We start from the raw sequence: 13,350 nt of genomic DNA, 5'->3' as shown, positions 1-13,350 counted from the left end.
ATAATTTTATTTTGAATACTTAAATTTAGAAAAAAAGTATTTAAATAAAATTTATAAATAATTATTAATGAAAAATGAATATATGTAGATAATTAAATGTTCATATTTATTCTATCCATTAAAATATTTATTTAATACGCATGACAAATTTTATATACAAGTATGATTTTTTTTGTCATTATTATTTATTGAGAGAGATAATGTGGTTGACAACCAGTATGGAAGAAATATTAATTAAGATTGGAAATGGAAGATCTAATTTATTTAGAATGGGCCTGGGCTGCAGTGAGAAAGAAAAAAATAAAGTAAAGGAAGAGTTTAGAGAGAAAGAAAAGAGGATAATACAGAAAATGACGCTTCTATCTTTTCTCTGTTCCTGTCCTCCAGTAATTCCGCGCTCATGGTTTCCGTTGACGTCTAATACAAGTGCTTTCTCCGTCAATCTCAGGACCCAAATCCATTCCTCTGCTTCCACCAACATTTTCACCCAAAAACTCGACACCACTCTCTTATCCATCGCTGAATCTTTGTACGAGGATGAGCTATGGGCCGCTGCCTGTCTCCGCGTTCGTTCCTTCCATCAATTCCGCCCTGACACCTTCGGAGTCCAAGTCAGTCTCTCATTCTAATCTTCTCCTTTATTTTCTTTGAGGCTCAAATTTAGATTCTTGCTTCTTCTTGATTCAATTGAATTGTGATGAAGTAATGTAACACGATGCATGCCGTATTTCGTGTTTGTTAAGTTGTGTTAGGATCATATGAGGTACTTGGCTGAGCGCGAGTTCGAAGCACTCAAGGAGCGTGTTTCGGGGAAAAGAACGGCCTTCAGAAGAGTCTCTTGCATTAACGCTTCCCTTCCATTGTCCCACATCGCTTCCCTCTCCCATGATTTAATCTCTTCTTGTAAGGTTTGTTTATTTCCTCCTTCCTTTCATTCGCGTCGCTCCGATTCGCTTCATCGATGGGTTGTTCAATGCTAATCCTTCCGATATGTATGTTTGAAGATGAACATTTAGCAACTGCTAACTTTAGTCATCGGTTAAGGAATTCAAAATAGAAAATTTTCATTCAAAAGCATTATTAATGTATTTTTTTATTGTCATTCTCAATGCAGTACTTGTTATGTGAATTCCAATAACAAATTTCGATTTTTTATTTGTAACCGGTGCCTTTAAACTACAATACTTGTATGACCCATTATTGATATTGCTAAAATTAAATGGAGAGATATCATACCTATCTTTTTACTATGCTTAGATTTGTTGTAAAATTTAGTTCAAACCTCAATTCTATCAAATAAACTGTCACAGTAGGGATTATCTCTGTGTATATATGTTCTGTTTCTTGTTTCTTAACATATCTAACTGTAGTTTTCTGCTAACGGAGAGGAGCGGATTGTAGTTGGCACTCTTGATCTTAATCAGTGCTTGAGCCTTCCTGATGAAATTGTGGGGTTGAAGCCTGAGGTATTTTCCTATCTCCTGATGTCCAAACTTGTATGCTTGTTTTTGTCTAGCAGAGGTTTTGAGTTTTAACACGAAAACTGGCAAATCGTCTCTCTGCTTTCTGATTTTGTACAGTGCCACCGTGTAACTGTTTAAATGTTTCACTGTTATAGGTCACTGGAGCTGATGTCACCAGGGCATACCTCAGCAATGTATGTGTTGCTGAAGAGTTGCACAGAAATGGGTTGGGTTATGCACTTCTTGAAGTGTCAAAGTTAGTAGCCTATGATTGGGGTAAGAATCCAAAAAACGCTTAACTGCTAGGTCAATTGATGTGCACATACGAAGAATGCTAACAGTATATTCCCAACTACAGTTCTTCTAATACATCCTCTTTTATTGTTTAAAATATTTGAAATTACTGAATCACGAATGAGACTCAAGTAAGTTTCATAAATTTAAACAATAATATAGTGTATTCAAAAGATTATTTTACAAACAGTTATCTTATATGCACAGGCAACACTTATTTCTAAATCCTAATCTTTGTTTTGATAAGGATTTTTTTTTTTTTTTTTAATTTAGAATTTATTTACACCCTCTCCAGTTTTCACTCCTAACAAGCAAAATCTTGGAAATAATTAGGAGTTCATTCGGAAGTCTTGGAAATGATTATTGATTGTACTACTCTGTTATGTGTTTACATTGGACTAATATTCTCGTAGCACTACAAAACGATTCTTGTTGATGATTGAACATCCCCTGTTCTTTGTTAATCGTTCTAAGAGCTTTGTCTGCTAAAGTTCAACAAAGTATAAAACTTCTCTTAATTGTACTTTACTCTGCATCTCAGGTCTTTATACATAGTGATTTAAACATATACTCGTGAGGAAGAAAAGAAAGCAATGCTGTTTTAACAAAAAAGATTATCAAATATTATCCCTTATTGCATGTCATTATGTTGATGCTTTATTGGGTGGGTTAATATATTGAGATCATTAAGGATATAATTTTAGACGGCCTTTTTTTTTTACTGAACTACTCCACGGATTCTGATCATTCAGCTGTGTAAGAATCCGGCTATTTTTCAAAATTTTGTTCGGTTTGGTTGGAGAACTCATCCACAAGTGGTTGCAATTCTAGTTTAAGTTATGCATGGCTCAATTCAAAATATTATCTAGGGCAGCATTGCCAAACACAACAATAATAATTTCCCCGCTAGTTATCTATTACTGTTGATGAGATTTTTGTTTAATTACTTTTCAATGCCAAGAATCAGACATCAAGGGAAACGATTGTGATCTCCGTTATCCTTGCTCTGTGCTTAGTGAATATTCTTGTGGACCATGAAGACTTCCCTTGTTGTAAAGCACTATTGGCCTTCATATAGTATTCTGTTAATTTTATTTTTCCTTAACCATTTTAGTTTATGAACGAGGACATCCTGATTTCTACAGGACAGTTCAGATTGGACTTTCCTAGTCAAAAATTGACTACATTTACTTATATTTATCGTTCTGTCAGGCATAACAGATTTGTACGTCCATGTTGCTGTCGACAATGAACCAGCAAAGAAATTGTATATGAAAAGTGGGTTTGTCTATGAAAGTGATGAACCCGCGTGGCAGGCCCGGTTTCTGGATCGACCCCGAAGACTTCTACTATGGTCAGGGCTTTGAAGGATCCAATTTAACAGTGTTGTCGTATATATCTCGTATGTATATGGTTTACTGTATTATTGTCAAGTAATTTTCAAAACATGTCAATGTAACGTGTTTTGCCATTTTAGCAAATCTGGTTAACGAGGGTCATCTTTAAGATAAGATGGCATGGAATAGCTTCCCTTGATGATTATATTGAAAGAGTATTTACAAGATTTCTACTTGAAATTTCCTGGTAAGCAGTAAATTAACGGACAACATGAATTCATCATTCGAGGGACCAAATTACCGGAGTCAAAATTTGGATTGCAGCACGTGAAATGATAAATTAAACTGTGACAAAGCCAAATTTGCTGGAGATCAGATCAATATTCTATCTTCTTCGAACGTAGACAACAACTGAAGCTTGAAGATCACGATCTACCTTGAAGTGAGCGTTAAAAAATCTTCTTCCCTGTTGTTGAAATCCCAATTTTAATTAAAAAGATAAGGACAAATTACCAACATTAAGACGAATAAAAAAACTGAGAAATAAACTTAGGACAGTCTAATCAATCACCTCCATATAATCAAATGAAATTAAAAGGTTCTTCAACTTTTGTTCTTCTGAATCAAATAAAACTATGTGGCTGGCCATAGACACGTTTTTAGCATATTCAGACACAAAAGAAACAGGGTCCATCAAGAAACGGTCCGAGTCATCGGGGACCCCTTTCTCTTCACTGCAAATAATATGCATTAACATGAATTATGAACTTATTTAACTTCCAATCAAGATTAATGACAATTCGAACTTCCAAACCTTGGTGTGCAGTCCAGAAATTGCATTGGCAGGTCATGATGTAACATGGAATAGTATGGAGTCGCATGGCAAGGCGTTAGGAATAGGATGCTTCTCACTTTACCATGAAGAGCTTCTCTAGCAAGATGGTTCATGACATCCTCAGGTCCTCTCTGTCAGAAAAGAAAGAATATATTGAATATCGTAGGTTCTTACATAAGATTGCTTTGCTAAACTCTAGATATAATAAACAAGCACATCAAATTGAAAGAAGATTCTAAATAGATTAGAGCATGTTTGGACAAACTTCTTCATAAGAATTAAAATTAAAATTAACTTATGCGCACAAAATTTAGAGAAACAATATGACAAAAAATTGACAAATTAACTTATGCTTCATAAACTAATTTTAAGTTGGGGAGAAACTTGTTTCATTTTTTTTTTCTATAATTTCTTTTGGAGAAATTTGTCCAAACATGTCTTTAATATCTATTAGCAGCATCAAGTCCAAGTGAAGAGAGGGAGAGAAGAGGAGAGAGACCTGATGAACCAAACTCATATACAAAGCCATTGGAATATTGGTAGCAAGCAAAAATAAGATAGCAATTTTCATCTTGCCCGGGCATCTGGTATGCGATTTTGAAGATTCTTTTCCTTTATATCTTGCAGAACCAGGATCTTCTATTGCAGCTAAAGAGTAACCAGAGAACATCAGAGCTATAGGAAGAACTGGCAAAACAAACCTGTTCCTCACAGTGATCATTATCACAGATCAAGCTAAACCCAAGAAACCGGGGTACATGAACATGCTTATGTAAATTTGAAGATTGAAATACCTGAATTCTTTGTGACCTAATAAACTGTAGAAACCTAAAACCCATGCAAGAAGGCCAGAAAACTTCCATTGTTTGGAATAAATTATACCAGCTATACAAAATGGTAAGTAAGAGAGGACCATAACTGTAAATCCCTGAGTGAAGTACCAGTGCCACTTGTGAGTTCCATAATAGTCTCCACCCGAGGAGAGAAAATTGAATTTTAGAAAATTAAGTGGTACTAGAACCCATGTGCCGTACATGAAACGGTCTAATAAGCAGGTAAGTCCAAGCACCAGGATCCTGATGGAGTGCACCCAAGTGTTAATAAAATAAGGTCTTCAGGGACAAGGAGAGCAGAAAGAAAATTCACATATGATAACGGACGCGACTCTTAAAGCACAATTCCTTGACAAGATTGTATTTTCATAACAATAAATCGTAAAATGTGTGAACCTTCAAGAAAGGAGTCGTCCGATGTTCATGTAGAAGGAAAAGTCACAGAATTTATGAGGTGAATCTCCTGGGCACATCCAAGGGAGCTAAGGAGAGTGATGAGTTGAATTTGTTGACAACAAAAACATTATTCAATATAAAATAATTTCTAGTTCCTTTTAATTAGAAGCAGTGATTATGATACTTTATAAAGATTTGGATAAATTAATTTACCTTAACTTTTGAGTTACTAATGTTATTTTCAGATATGAAATGTAATTAAATTTTATACGCTTCAAAAAAAAATTCTTACTGCCTGAATAAATCCTGGTTATTGGGAAACACAAGGAAAATAACACAAAATTCAGGTATCCTTATATCTTCATCCCCAGATGCCAAGAAGCTTTCTAAGAATATAAACTGGTAAAATCAGAGTATTTAGACAGTCCCAAAACATACCCAATAGGAGCCACCTCCAAAAAAATGAATTTGAATCTGTCACGTGCCTTTAAAAGCTCAAGCAGACCGACATACAACCATGTAATTGCACTTGTTGGTCGGATAGCACAAGCCACTGCTGCCATAACTAAACCCCACTTCCTTGAAACAAAGGAATAGTTGCTGGAAGATCTCATGCAGGGCCAAAAGTAAAGAGACACAAGTGTAAGAACAGTCTCCAAGCTATTCGATAGCGTTCGAGAAAAACAATAAAACATAAACCAATTGAACAACTGCGAAAAGAGCTGAGACAGAGTTAAGTTTTCATAACATTACACAAAATTAAATACAGTACACAAAATGCAATGCAGCAACAATTCCTAACATTAAACACACCCAATTTAAGAAACAAAGAGTAGGAAAAATCGTAGGATACTGTCCATTTTGCAACAGAATCACCGAAAAGAACCTCCGAGAGCTTGTACAAGTATAAATCACCAATTGCAGAGAACACAGACTGAAGAAGACGTGGAGCCCTCATCTAACAAATATAGTACAAAAATTCTATAGGTTAATTTTCAGTTAATATAAAGATTTTAACCTATTAAATCAATTAAAATTCACTCAGAAATGAATTTAAAAATAATTATTATAAAAACTAACAATCTTTATCTTATACTAGAACAATCACAAGACAGTATAAAATACAAATATCTGTAGGACATTACTATTAAATTCAAATTAGAGTTAATTACAGGATACAATATCATTCAAGTGGAGGAAGACTATTATTGGCAATAAAAATTTCTTTTTGGAAATGTATTGCAACTGAGACAAACCTCAAACCTCAATACTGATGTTTAAATTGGAATAGTTCCATATTAGTGGTGGTAAAGCCATAATTAATGGAACTATACCTATGAAATGCATAAGAATAAGAATACATGAATTGTTTGGTTAAGCTGCTACATTTATATTTAAAGTGTTTACCATAAGCCAAGGGGTATCAAGATGCAATAAAGCGAGGAGCCTATAGAGCGGAACGAAGAACAAGGGATGCAAGTAGCTTCGGATACCCTGTTTCCATTCCCACGTTAGGTGACCGTACCTGCCAGATCAGCGTTTACGTGCCATCGGCGAAGAAACAAACGGAGGTTTAACGGAAAAATGGAATGGAAATTAATGGAACCGTACCCAAAGGCGACGCGGTGCGCGACCTCGGGGCCCTGCCAGTGTTCGTCGGGGTTGAAATAAGTCTGCACCAAAACGGAATTCACCATTCGGAACGCCAAGCAGAGAAGGAAGATTCGTTTGTGTGAACAACAGAATGGCGAGTGCTCTGAACCTGATTTTGATGAAGTTAGAGCTTCGGATTTCTGTTTATCTGCATCTTTGTTGCTATTGTGCCTCTGTCTCATTATTTGAGGATGGGATATATGTTTCCCTCTGTCGTTAGAAAAGAGTAAGAACTACAGTCACTTGTGTTCTTTTTCTGCACTAAGAACAAAAAAGGAAGAAGTTCCAGGATGAATAGCGTGGACTCGGGTGCTAACCGCATTTTTCTCGATATGACCCGACTCAAATTGGGTTTGCCAATTTTTTCAGTTATGGACCAGCTCGCAAGAAACTAGATTTACTTCCCGCACCCCAGAACTTCTTTCTGCTTCCCTCAAATTTTCAAAATGACCATTTTATCTCCATAAAAGTGACTTTTCGATTATATGTTTAGGAAACTTTTTCAAACAAACTTTTCAAAATTTTCCAAATAAAATTTTAGAATGAGATTTTGGAACAAAATTTCCAAAACTCATAATAATACTTTTTGGAAAGACTTTTTCAGATTATCCTAAAATATGTTTTTGAAATTTTTCTCCGAAATTCATGAGATAAGTTTCGAAAAAAAAATTAATTATTTTTTTCCACATTTTTCTCTTCTTCCTCTGAATGTTCTTTTCCTCTTCTTCATGCTTTTCAGTGTTTCTCTCCTTTTCTCTTTTTTTTTTTTTTCTCTGTAACAGTGATGGTGGTAGCAATAAGAGAAGCGATCGTGATAATGTAATGCAATGGTGAAAGATATTTAAATCTTTTCATGTAAATGTGGGATTGCAGTTATTAATTATGGGTGCAAGGAGCAATAGTCCCAGAAAATAGGAGTGGATAAAACATCCAAATTTATTGCACTAAAAATCCACTTCATTCAAAATCCATTTTATTAACAATCCAATCCATTTAAAATCCCTTTTATTAAATCTAGATTTTTAATCTAACCTATATTTTATGTTTTTTTATTGGATATCTTCTTTTTAATATTCACTTTTAAATATGGAAAATCTAGATTTTAAATTTAATTTTCTTGATCAAAATTCCAGTTAGGTCGAAAAAGATCGACCTAGGTTGAAAATTGAGATGGATCGACTTGAGCCAAAGATCATGACAGATCAATCTAAGCCAAAGGTCGAGACAGATTGACCCAATCTTATGGTTGAAAAGGGTGGGCCAAGGCCAAAAAAAAGGCATATCAAATTTGAATGTTGAGACGAACTAACTTAGACCAAAGGGTTGAAACAAGATGGAATGGATCAAAGGTTGAGACGAGCTATAAGCCAAAAGTAGAGACGAGTTGATCGAGGCAAAGGTGGAGACGAATTAGGCCAAATTTAACCAAATTTAGGTTGTGATCAACTCAGTTGGATTCAGTCAAATTTCGATTAAGGCAAACACTACTGAATTTGTCCGAATTAGGCTGGATTTCGACTAAAGCCGACTCTGCCGAATTTTAGCCAGGTACATCTCATCCGAATTCGACCAAATTTTTGTTGGATTCAATTCGACCAAATATTGACGGGACCGATGATAAGTACTTAATGTGAGTTTATTTTGAGATAGATATGATAAGTGTTTAATATGAGTTTATTTTGAGATAAATTTGGTATTTATCTTGCTTTGATTTTGTTTAATTTATGTTAAACTTACTCCAATTTAGTTTGTTTTGTAGTTTCAAGCATCAACAAAGAGTCAAAGTGGAAAAAAAAAAAAGATTAATTTCAAATAATTTTGGACAAAACTGTTACTAGTACATTTGAGCGGCAAAAGTGAGGTTTGAGCCATAAAAGCAAAACCATTGAAAAAGAAAACCTCAAACACTAAACCATGAGGTTAAGCCATAAATGTTCTAAGTATTAGAGCTTTTCCACTAGAGCATGATACTTGGGCCAATAAAAGATATCCAACTAAGAAGAAAACTTCAACATTTGAAACCACAAGTGTATTGTTAAGCACTTATACAAAAAATGAGTTATATCTATGTTTTTATGGACTTCTACAAAGAGCTATCTAGAAAATCTTTTGAGAAAACTTTTATAAACACTCTTTTTTGTTCTTACTGAATATTTTTATAAAGTATAAGAGAGCATGGTTTTTTAAAACATTGTATTGTTTACATTTATTATGAGTTGCTAAGTAAAGAGGTAACTCCTTGAGACTCGTAATGGTATACTTATATTTTTGCTAAAATTGAAGGTAAATTTAATTAATATTCAACACAAAATTATTTTTATTGAGAGAGGTAAATCATTGTCCTGAATGTGTTTGACCATATAAAAAATTATCTCTAAGACAATTGAGCATTCAACACATTCCTATTCAGGTAAGGGTTCACTATTCTTAAAATATTCCTATAAATACAACACTAATCAAGTTTTAACTTTACTTTTGAAATTAATCATATTTTGATTACTCTCTAACTTGGAGCATTTATTAGAGAATCTTTTGTCCACACAACATTATGGAACTAAAATCTCAAATGAGGACATTGCATTTTTTTAAAATTTAATATAAATCATTAATTCAATGGTGATGGTCAACTGAACAGGAATTGCAACTGAGATAAGGTGAGAATAATTTATTATTATATTTTAATAATAGCATTGAGATTTTATGATCTAACATATGATGAAAAACCTTGATAATATGCAGTGGTAAAAGCTGATGCATTTATGCAAGTCATGTGAGCTAATAAAACAAAATTGGAACAGGGAAATTTCGTTAAAAATTGTCATCCTTAAAGACTGTTGGTTTAAAGAGCATACGATGTATTCGTTAAAGCTATTTTGTATGTATGTAATTCATGTAAGCTAATAAAACAAAATGGGAATAGGTGAATTCTGTTAGAGTACAAGAGTTACCCAACAAAAGTTGCGCTCTCCGTGTCTCTAATTTTCACGTAACAAGGGGACCATGTAGTTGGTGTGGCCTACCTTTTTGTCTAAGAAAAAAAAAAGTGAAAAAGGAGGAAGCTTATCTTGTTCGATTCATGTCCCAAATACAGCTTCAGAGAACAACGTGGATTGAGGTTAAAGAAATACTGAAACCCAAAAAGAAGATACCAGTTAGCCGGTTGGCCCTGTCTCAGGAAAAGGTGCCACCCCACAACATTATTTCTTCACACATATCACTCAAAGCGTGTCTTAAAGCCATAATCAAATGACATTTTAGACATATATTTTTTACAAGTCGATTTAAAGTTCACTTGTAACACACATTTTGTATTCATAATATATTGTTCATTAAGCATGCTCTTTCAAATTCAAGTATATAGTATAATGACAGTACCCTACCCTTGTTTAACATGGTGCGTATATACAAATTATTTTAGACAGATATCACAGATAACTGGAATTTAACAGTAGGGACGATATGTTGTAATAGTTACAAATGTATGTAGGGTACAGGAAGCAAAACGAGTACATAAGGTAAGGGGTGACAGCAGTTATTTCAATAAAATTGAAGCTCATATTTTGCAAAAGAAGCTGAAATCTTCAGCATATGATTGATGGTTGTGGACCATGTTTTGTAACGACGGTAATCATCCGCCATGTCTAGCTTGAAAACGCCTCCTCTTGTTGTCAAGACAATCAGATAACATGTATCAGCATCCTCTGCTTCTGAACCTTTGTACAGTTCTGCATGCAGAGTCATTACAATTCCTGTGGCAAGTTTTGCAAGTCATTGTGCCTTCTGATCTAAGTTTAAATTAAGTAAAAGAAATGAATTTGATTGGAAAACCAAAAAAATGCGCCTACCCTCCTTCTTGCTTTTGAATAGATTATGCTTCCTCATCATAAGTACAACCTGTAGTTTTAGAGTGAGATCATTGCCCCGTGAGTTAGAGAGACATTCGAAATATTTGAATATTTGAACTAATCATAAAATTCAGTGGCAAGACTCGCACTCCGTAAGTTTCAATAATTAAAAGCACCTTAAGTTTACTTGAACAAGTTATTAGACTTTTCGGTGTCTTTAATTCTTTGCTTGGTTAGCAAGTGTATTATACTATTATCATTATTATCAGCTGAGCTGGATCACTCCATGTAAAGTAGCTTTTTCGATTTTTCTGGATGTGTTTTCAGTTGAAAATCTTACGGAGCCAAATAAGAGTGGATAGATAAACATAAAAGTTATCTATGGTCCTAACCTTGGCTTCGCTGCTTAGGATTACAGATACTGATCTCGGCATGTACTTCCCTGTTCAAAGACATAATTGAAGTAAGAATAAATTAGAAAATCACATGATGCTTAATAGTTCATAGTTCTTCTTTAGGCTAATAGTAATAAGTGGATGCTACTGTAGAGCAGTTCTTTTTCTGTGTCATAACTTCACCTTCTGGTGTTTCTACATATAACTCAGCTCCCTGTGCAAGAATTGATCTGCCTTTCTCAAAGTCAAAATCAAGATCATTGCTGTCTTCAAGGGGCAAGACAGGAACTCCACCATTCAGTCTGTTCTTGCAACCTGATCTTACTTTAAGTGTGGCTGCTCCTTTTAATGCTGCAATTCGCCAACAGTTTTGGTCACCAAATAATGGTACATAAAGTATGGTGCATGAACTCCAAAAACGAAACCAGAATTATGAGAAAGATATGTTTCCTTCCGTTCCCTCAATTGCATGTTTCTTTTGTTAGGTGAAGTGGAACTTTATCTTACAAATTTATTCATATAAATATTTTAAGAATGTGAGGAAATGAACCATAAAGGTAAAAAGTGCCTTTTCTGATGGGGGAGAGACACGTCAAGAACCATTTAATCTAAATTGGACCAGGAATTTCCACACTTTTGCCACCACCAACACAAGAGTTTTAGTTCCAAAATCTGTAGCCAAATCTTTCATCTTCACCCTCTCCCCTCTCTAAATAACATAAAAGCATTTAAAAGAAATTAATGAAATAAAATTAAGAATAAGGAAATTACATGTTGCAGCTGCGGCAGTGAGAGTTAGGATATCACTTGCACTTGTGCCACTCATGGCTGAGCCAATTACACTGCTAAGCTGTTCTTTCTTTGCCCCCATTGCTTCAGCTACTTTTGCACACTGTGCAGCTACCAAGGCAGCAGCAGAGGCCACTGCTGCATCTCTGTCTTGATTTGATTCCTTTTTCGAATTTTCAGCAGCAATGGCAGCTAAAGCTGCTGCAACCCCTGCAATTGATATTGCTGCATGCACCTCTGCTCTTTGCAATCTCTGGTCTTCTTTTTTCTTCATCTTTATTTCCTTGAACCATTTCTTTATTGAAACACTTTTCAGTGGTATGATCTGCTTCCATGGCACCTGCATGGTAAGTGGTAACCACAACAAACTAACTTATGAAAACTGAACTATTAACACTCACACACACAGACATGTAGCTCTAACACTGAGATTGAGACAGATGATAGGATTACATACCCATTTCTTTCGGAAACAGCTGTTGTAATTCAATTCAGGATGCATCGCTTGCTGCATCCATATCCATGACTGAAAAAATTCAAAACGGAAAAACTATTCGTGAAAGATCGATTCTCAATAAAGAATCAGTTGCTTGTCTTGTAATTTCTTACCTTTACATTATTAGATTTCCATCCTGGCAAAGACCTGAAATCGGCACCGTCCACTCTAGCACTCTTTTCCATCTTTTGCAAAATTTGAAAAATAAAAATCAGCACCAGAGAGTAGATTGATAGCATTACAACAAAATAGGTTATATCCTCTTATTAAATCTCCTGTACTTTGCAGGTATTAGATGAAGATGCAAAAACATTAAAGAGTTGAAGAATTAATAGAAAGATAATGTAAAAGAATTTAGAATTATTGTATTGTAATAGTTGAAATAGTTTGACTAACCGAAGGATTGACATTTGGGCTACCAGGCTCTAATTGCTTCATGGAGTTATTATCAAGCAGAACAACAGATCCATGTTGAGGCTCAGGCTGTAGAGTTTGCACAGCGAAGTTACACCATGCAAGAGAAAGGAAATCCATAGTCTCGGGATGTGCATCTGAAGGGGATAGATTAAAATCGGAAGCCATTCTAATATGATAAATTTTCACAACCAAAAGTATATATATCTTGGAAATGAGTTGAAGAAGATGAGAGTATCCAGCTACACGGTTTTGAAATATGAATAAATGTAGGCAAGCATGCATGCATATTTATACATGCTAAATCACCATGATAACAATATAATGATTTTGCAAACCCCACTAGCCTCACCAAAAAAAAGTAAAAGGGAGTGTCTTTTAAACATGCAGTATAGTATACTCAATAACCCCATTAAACAGAACATGCCACCGCGACCCTGTCACATTAAGATTGGTACCATCCTTTTTGTTGGAATTTTTTACTGGCCATTGATATACCAGTAATTCATATAAGAGACTTTCTTATTTTTATTCAATACTAGACTTTTAACTTGTTTGGATTTGAATCTTTCTTCCATTCAAGTATGAGTTGGGTTTTAC

At 34.7% G+C, this 13,350-nt stretch overlaps 3 protein-coding genes across 5 annotated transcripts; 1 reads left to right on the top strand and 2 right to left on the bottom strand.

Moving 5' to 3' along the window:
• Window positions 1–259: 259 nt before the first annotated feature.
• Window positions 260–3,321, top strand: LOC106768637. The gene is made up of 5 exons (XM_014653887.2): window positions 260–611; window positions 753–908; window positions 1,371–1,466; window positions 1,619–1,739; window positions 2,970–3,321. The coding sequence occupies exons 1-5, from the start codon at window positions 270–272 to the stop codon at window positions 3,122–3,124; spliced, it is 870 nt and encodes a 289-aa protein (XP_014509373.2). The 5' UTR covers window positions 260–269; the 3' UTR covers window positions 3,125–3,321.
• LOC106768636 (GPI mannosyltransferase 3) lies at window positions 3,271–7,093 on the bottom strand. Of its 3 annotated transcripts, none has more exons than XM_014653886.2 (9): window positions 6,770–7,093; window positions 6,566–6,683; window positions 6,012–6,116; window positions 5,597–5,880; window positions 4,724–5,005; window positions 4,429–4,630; window positions 3,909–4,060; window positions 3,666–3,828; window positions 3,271–3,560 (listed from the first exon to the last, which is right to left on the bottom strand). In XM_014653886.2, the coding sequence occupies exons 1-9, from the start codon at window positions 6,991–6,993 to the stop codon at window positions 3,480–3,482; spliced, it is 1,611 nt and encodes a 536-aa protein (XP_014509372.1). In that variant the 5' UTR covers window positions 6,994–7,093; the 3' UTR covers window positions 3,271–3,479. The 3 variants fall into 3 exon arrangements, with proteins under 3 accessions (XP_014509372.1, XP_022639586.1, XP_022639585.1); XM_022783865.1 differs by having other exon boundaries at window positions 6,566–6,652; window positions 6,770–6,891; XM_022783864.1 differs by lacking the exon at window positions 4,724–5,005 and having other exon boundaries at window positions 6,770–7,092.
• A 3,131-nt stretch (window positions 7,094–10,224) lies between these two features.
• Window positions 10,225–13,018, bottom strand: LOC106767554 (VAN3-binding protein). The gene is made up of 8 exons (XM_014652476.2): window positions 12,733–13,018; window positions 12,450–12,521; window positions 12,298–12,366; window positions 11,823–12,180; window positions 11,235–11,402; window positions 11,049–11,098; window positions 10,657–10,705; window positions 10,225–10,560 (listed from the first exon to the last, which is right to left on the bottom strand). Exons 1-8 carry the CDS (start codon window positions 12,916–12,918, stop codon window positions 10,349–10,351), a joined length of 1,164 nt encoding a protein of 387 aa, XP_014507962.1. The 5' UTR covers window positions 12,919–13,018; the 3' UTR covers window positions 10,225–10,348.
• Between the last annotated feature and the right edge of the window lie 332 nt (window positions 13,019–13,350).

The sequence above is a fragment of the Vigna radiata genome, chromosome 7, assembly GCF_000741045.1.
Source record: "Vigna radiata var. radiata cultivar VC1973A chromosome 7, Vradiata_ver6, whole genome shotgun sequence".
Taxonomy (NCBI): domain Eukaryota; kingdom Viridiplantae; phylum Streptophyta; class Magnoliopsida; order Fabales; family Fabaceae; genus Vigna; species Vigna radiata.
Note: the sequence above shows the minus strand (reverse complement) of the source record. Positions and strands in the feature narration are given on the sequence as shown.

Coding starts and splice junctions, on each gene's coding strand:
- LOC106768637 (XM_014653887.2), top strand. CDS start 270: ATGGGCCTGGGCTGCAGTGAGAAAGAAAAAAATAAAGTAAAGGAAGAG. Junction 1,467..1,618: donor TTGTGGGGTTGAAGCCTGAG/GTATTTTCCTAT, acceptor TCACTGTTATAG/GTCACTGGAGCTGATGTCAC. Junction 1,740..2,969: donor GTTAGTAGCCTATGATTGGG/GTAAGAATCCAA, acceptor TCGTTCTGTCAG/GCATAACAGATTTGTACGTC.
- LOC106767554 (XM_014652476.2), bottom strand. CDS start 12,918: ATGGCTTCCGATTTTAATCTATCCCCTTCAGATGCACATCCCGAGACT. Junction 11,403..11,822: donor CACTGCCGCAGCTGCAACAT/GTAATTTCCTTA, acceptor GGCGAATTGCAG/CATTAAAAGGAGCAGCCACA. Junction 10,706..11,048: donor TCCTAAGCAGCGAAGCCAAG/GTTAGGACCATA, acceptor CTAAAACTACAG/GTTGTACTTATGATGAGGAA.
- LOC106768636 (XM_014653886.2), bottom strand. CDS start 6,993: ATGAGACAGAGGCACAATAGCAACAAAGATGCAGATAAACAGAAATCC. Junction 5,006..5,596: donor TTGGAGGTGGCTCCTATTGG/GTATGTTTTGGG, acceptor GCACTCCATCAG/GATCCTGGTGCTTGGACTTA. Junction 4,061..4,428: donor ATATGAGTTTGGTTCATCAG/GTCTCTCTCCTC, acceptor CTTTTCTGACAG/AGAGGACCTGAGGATGTCAT.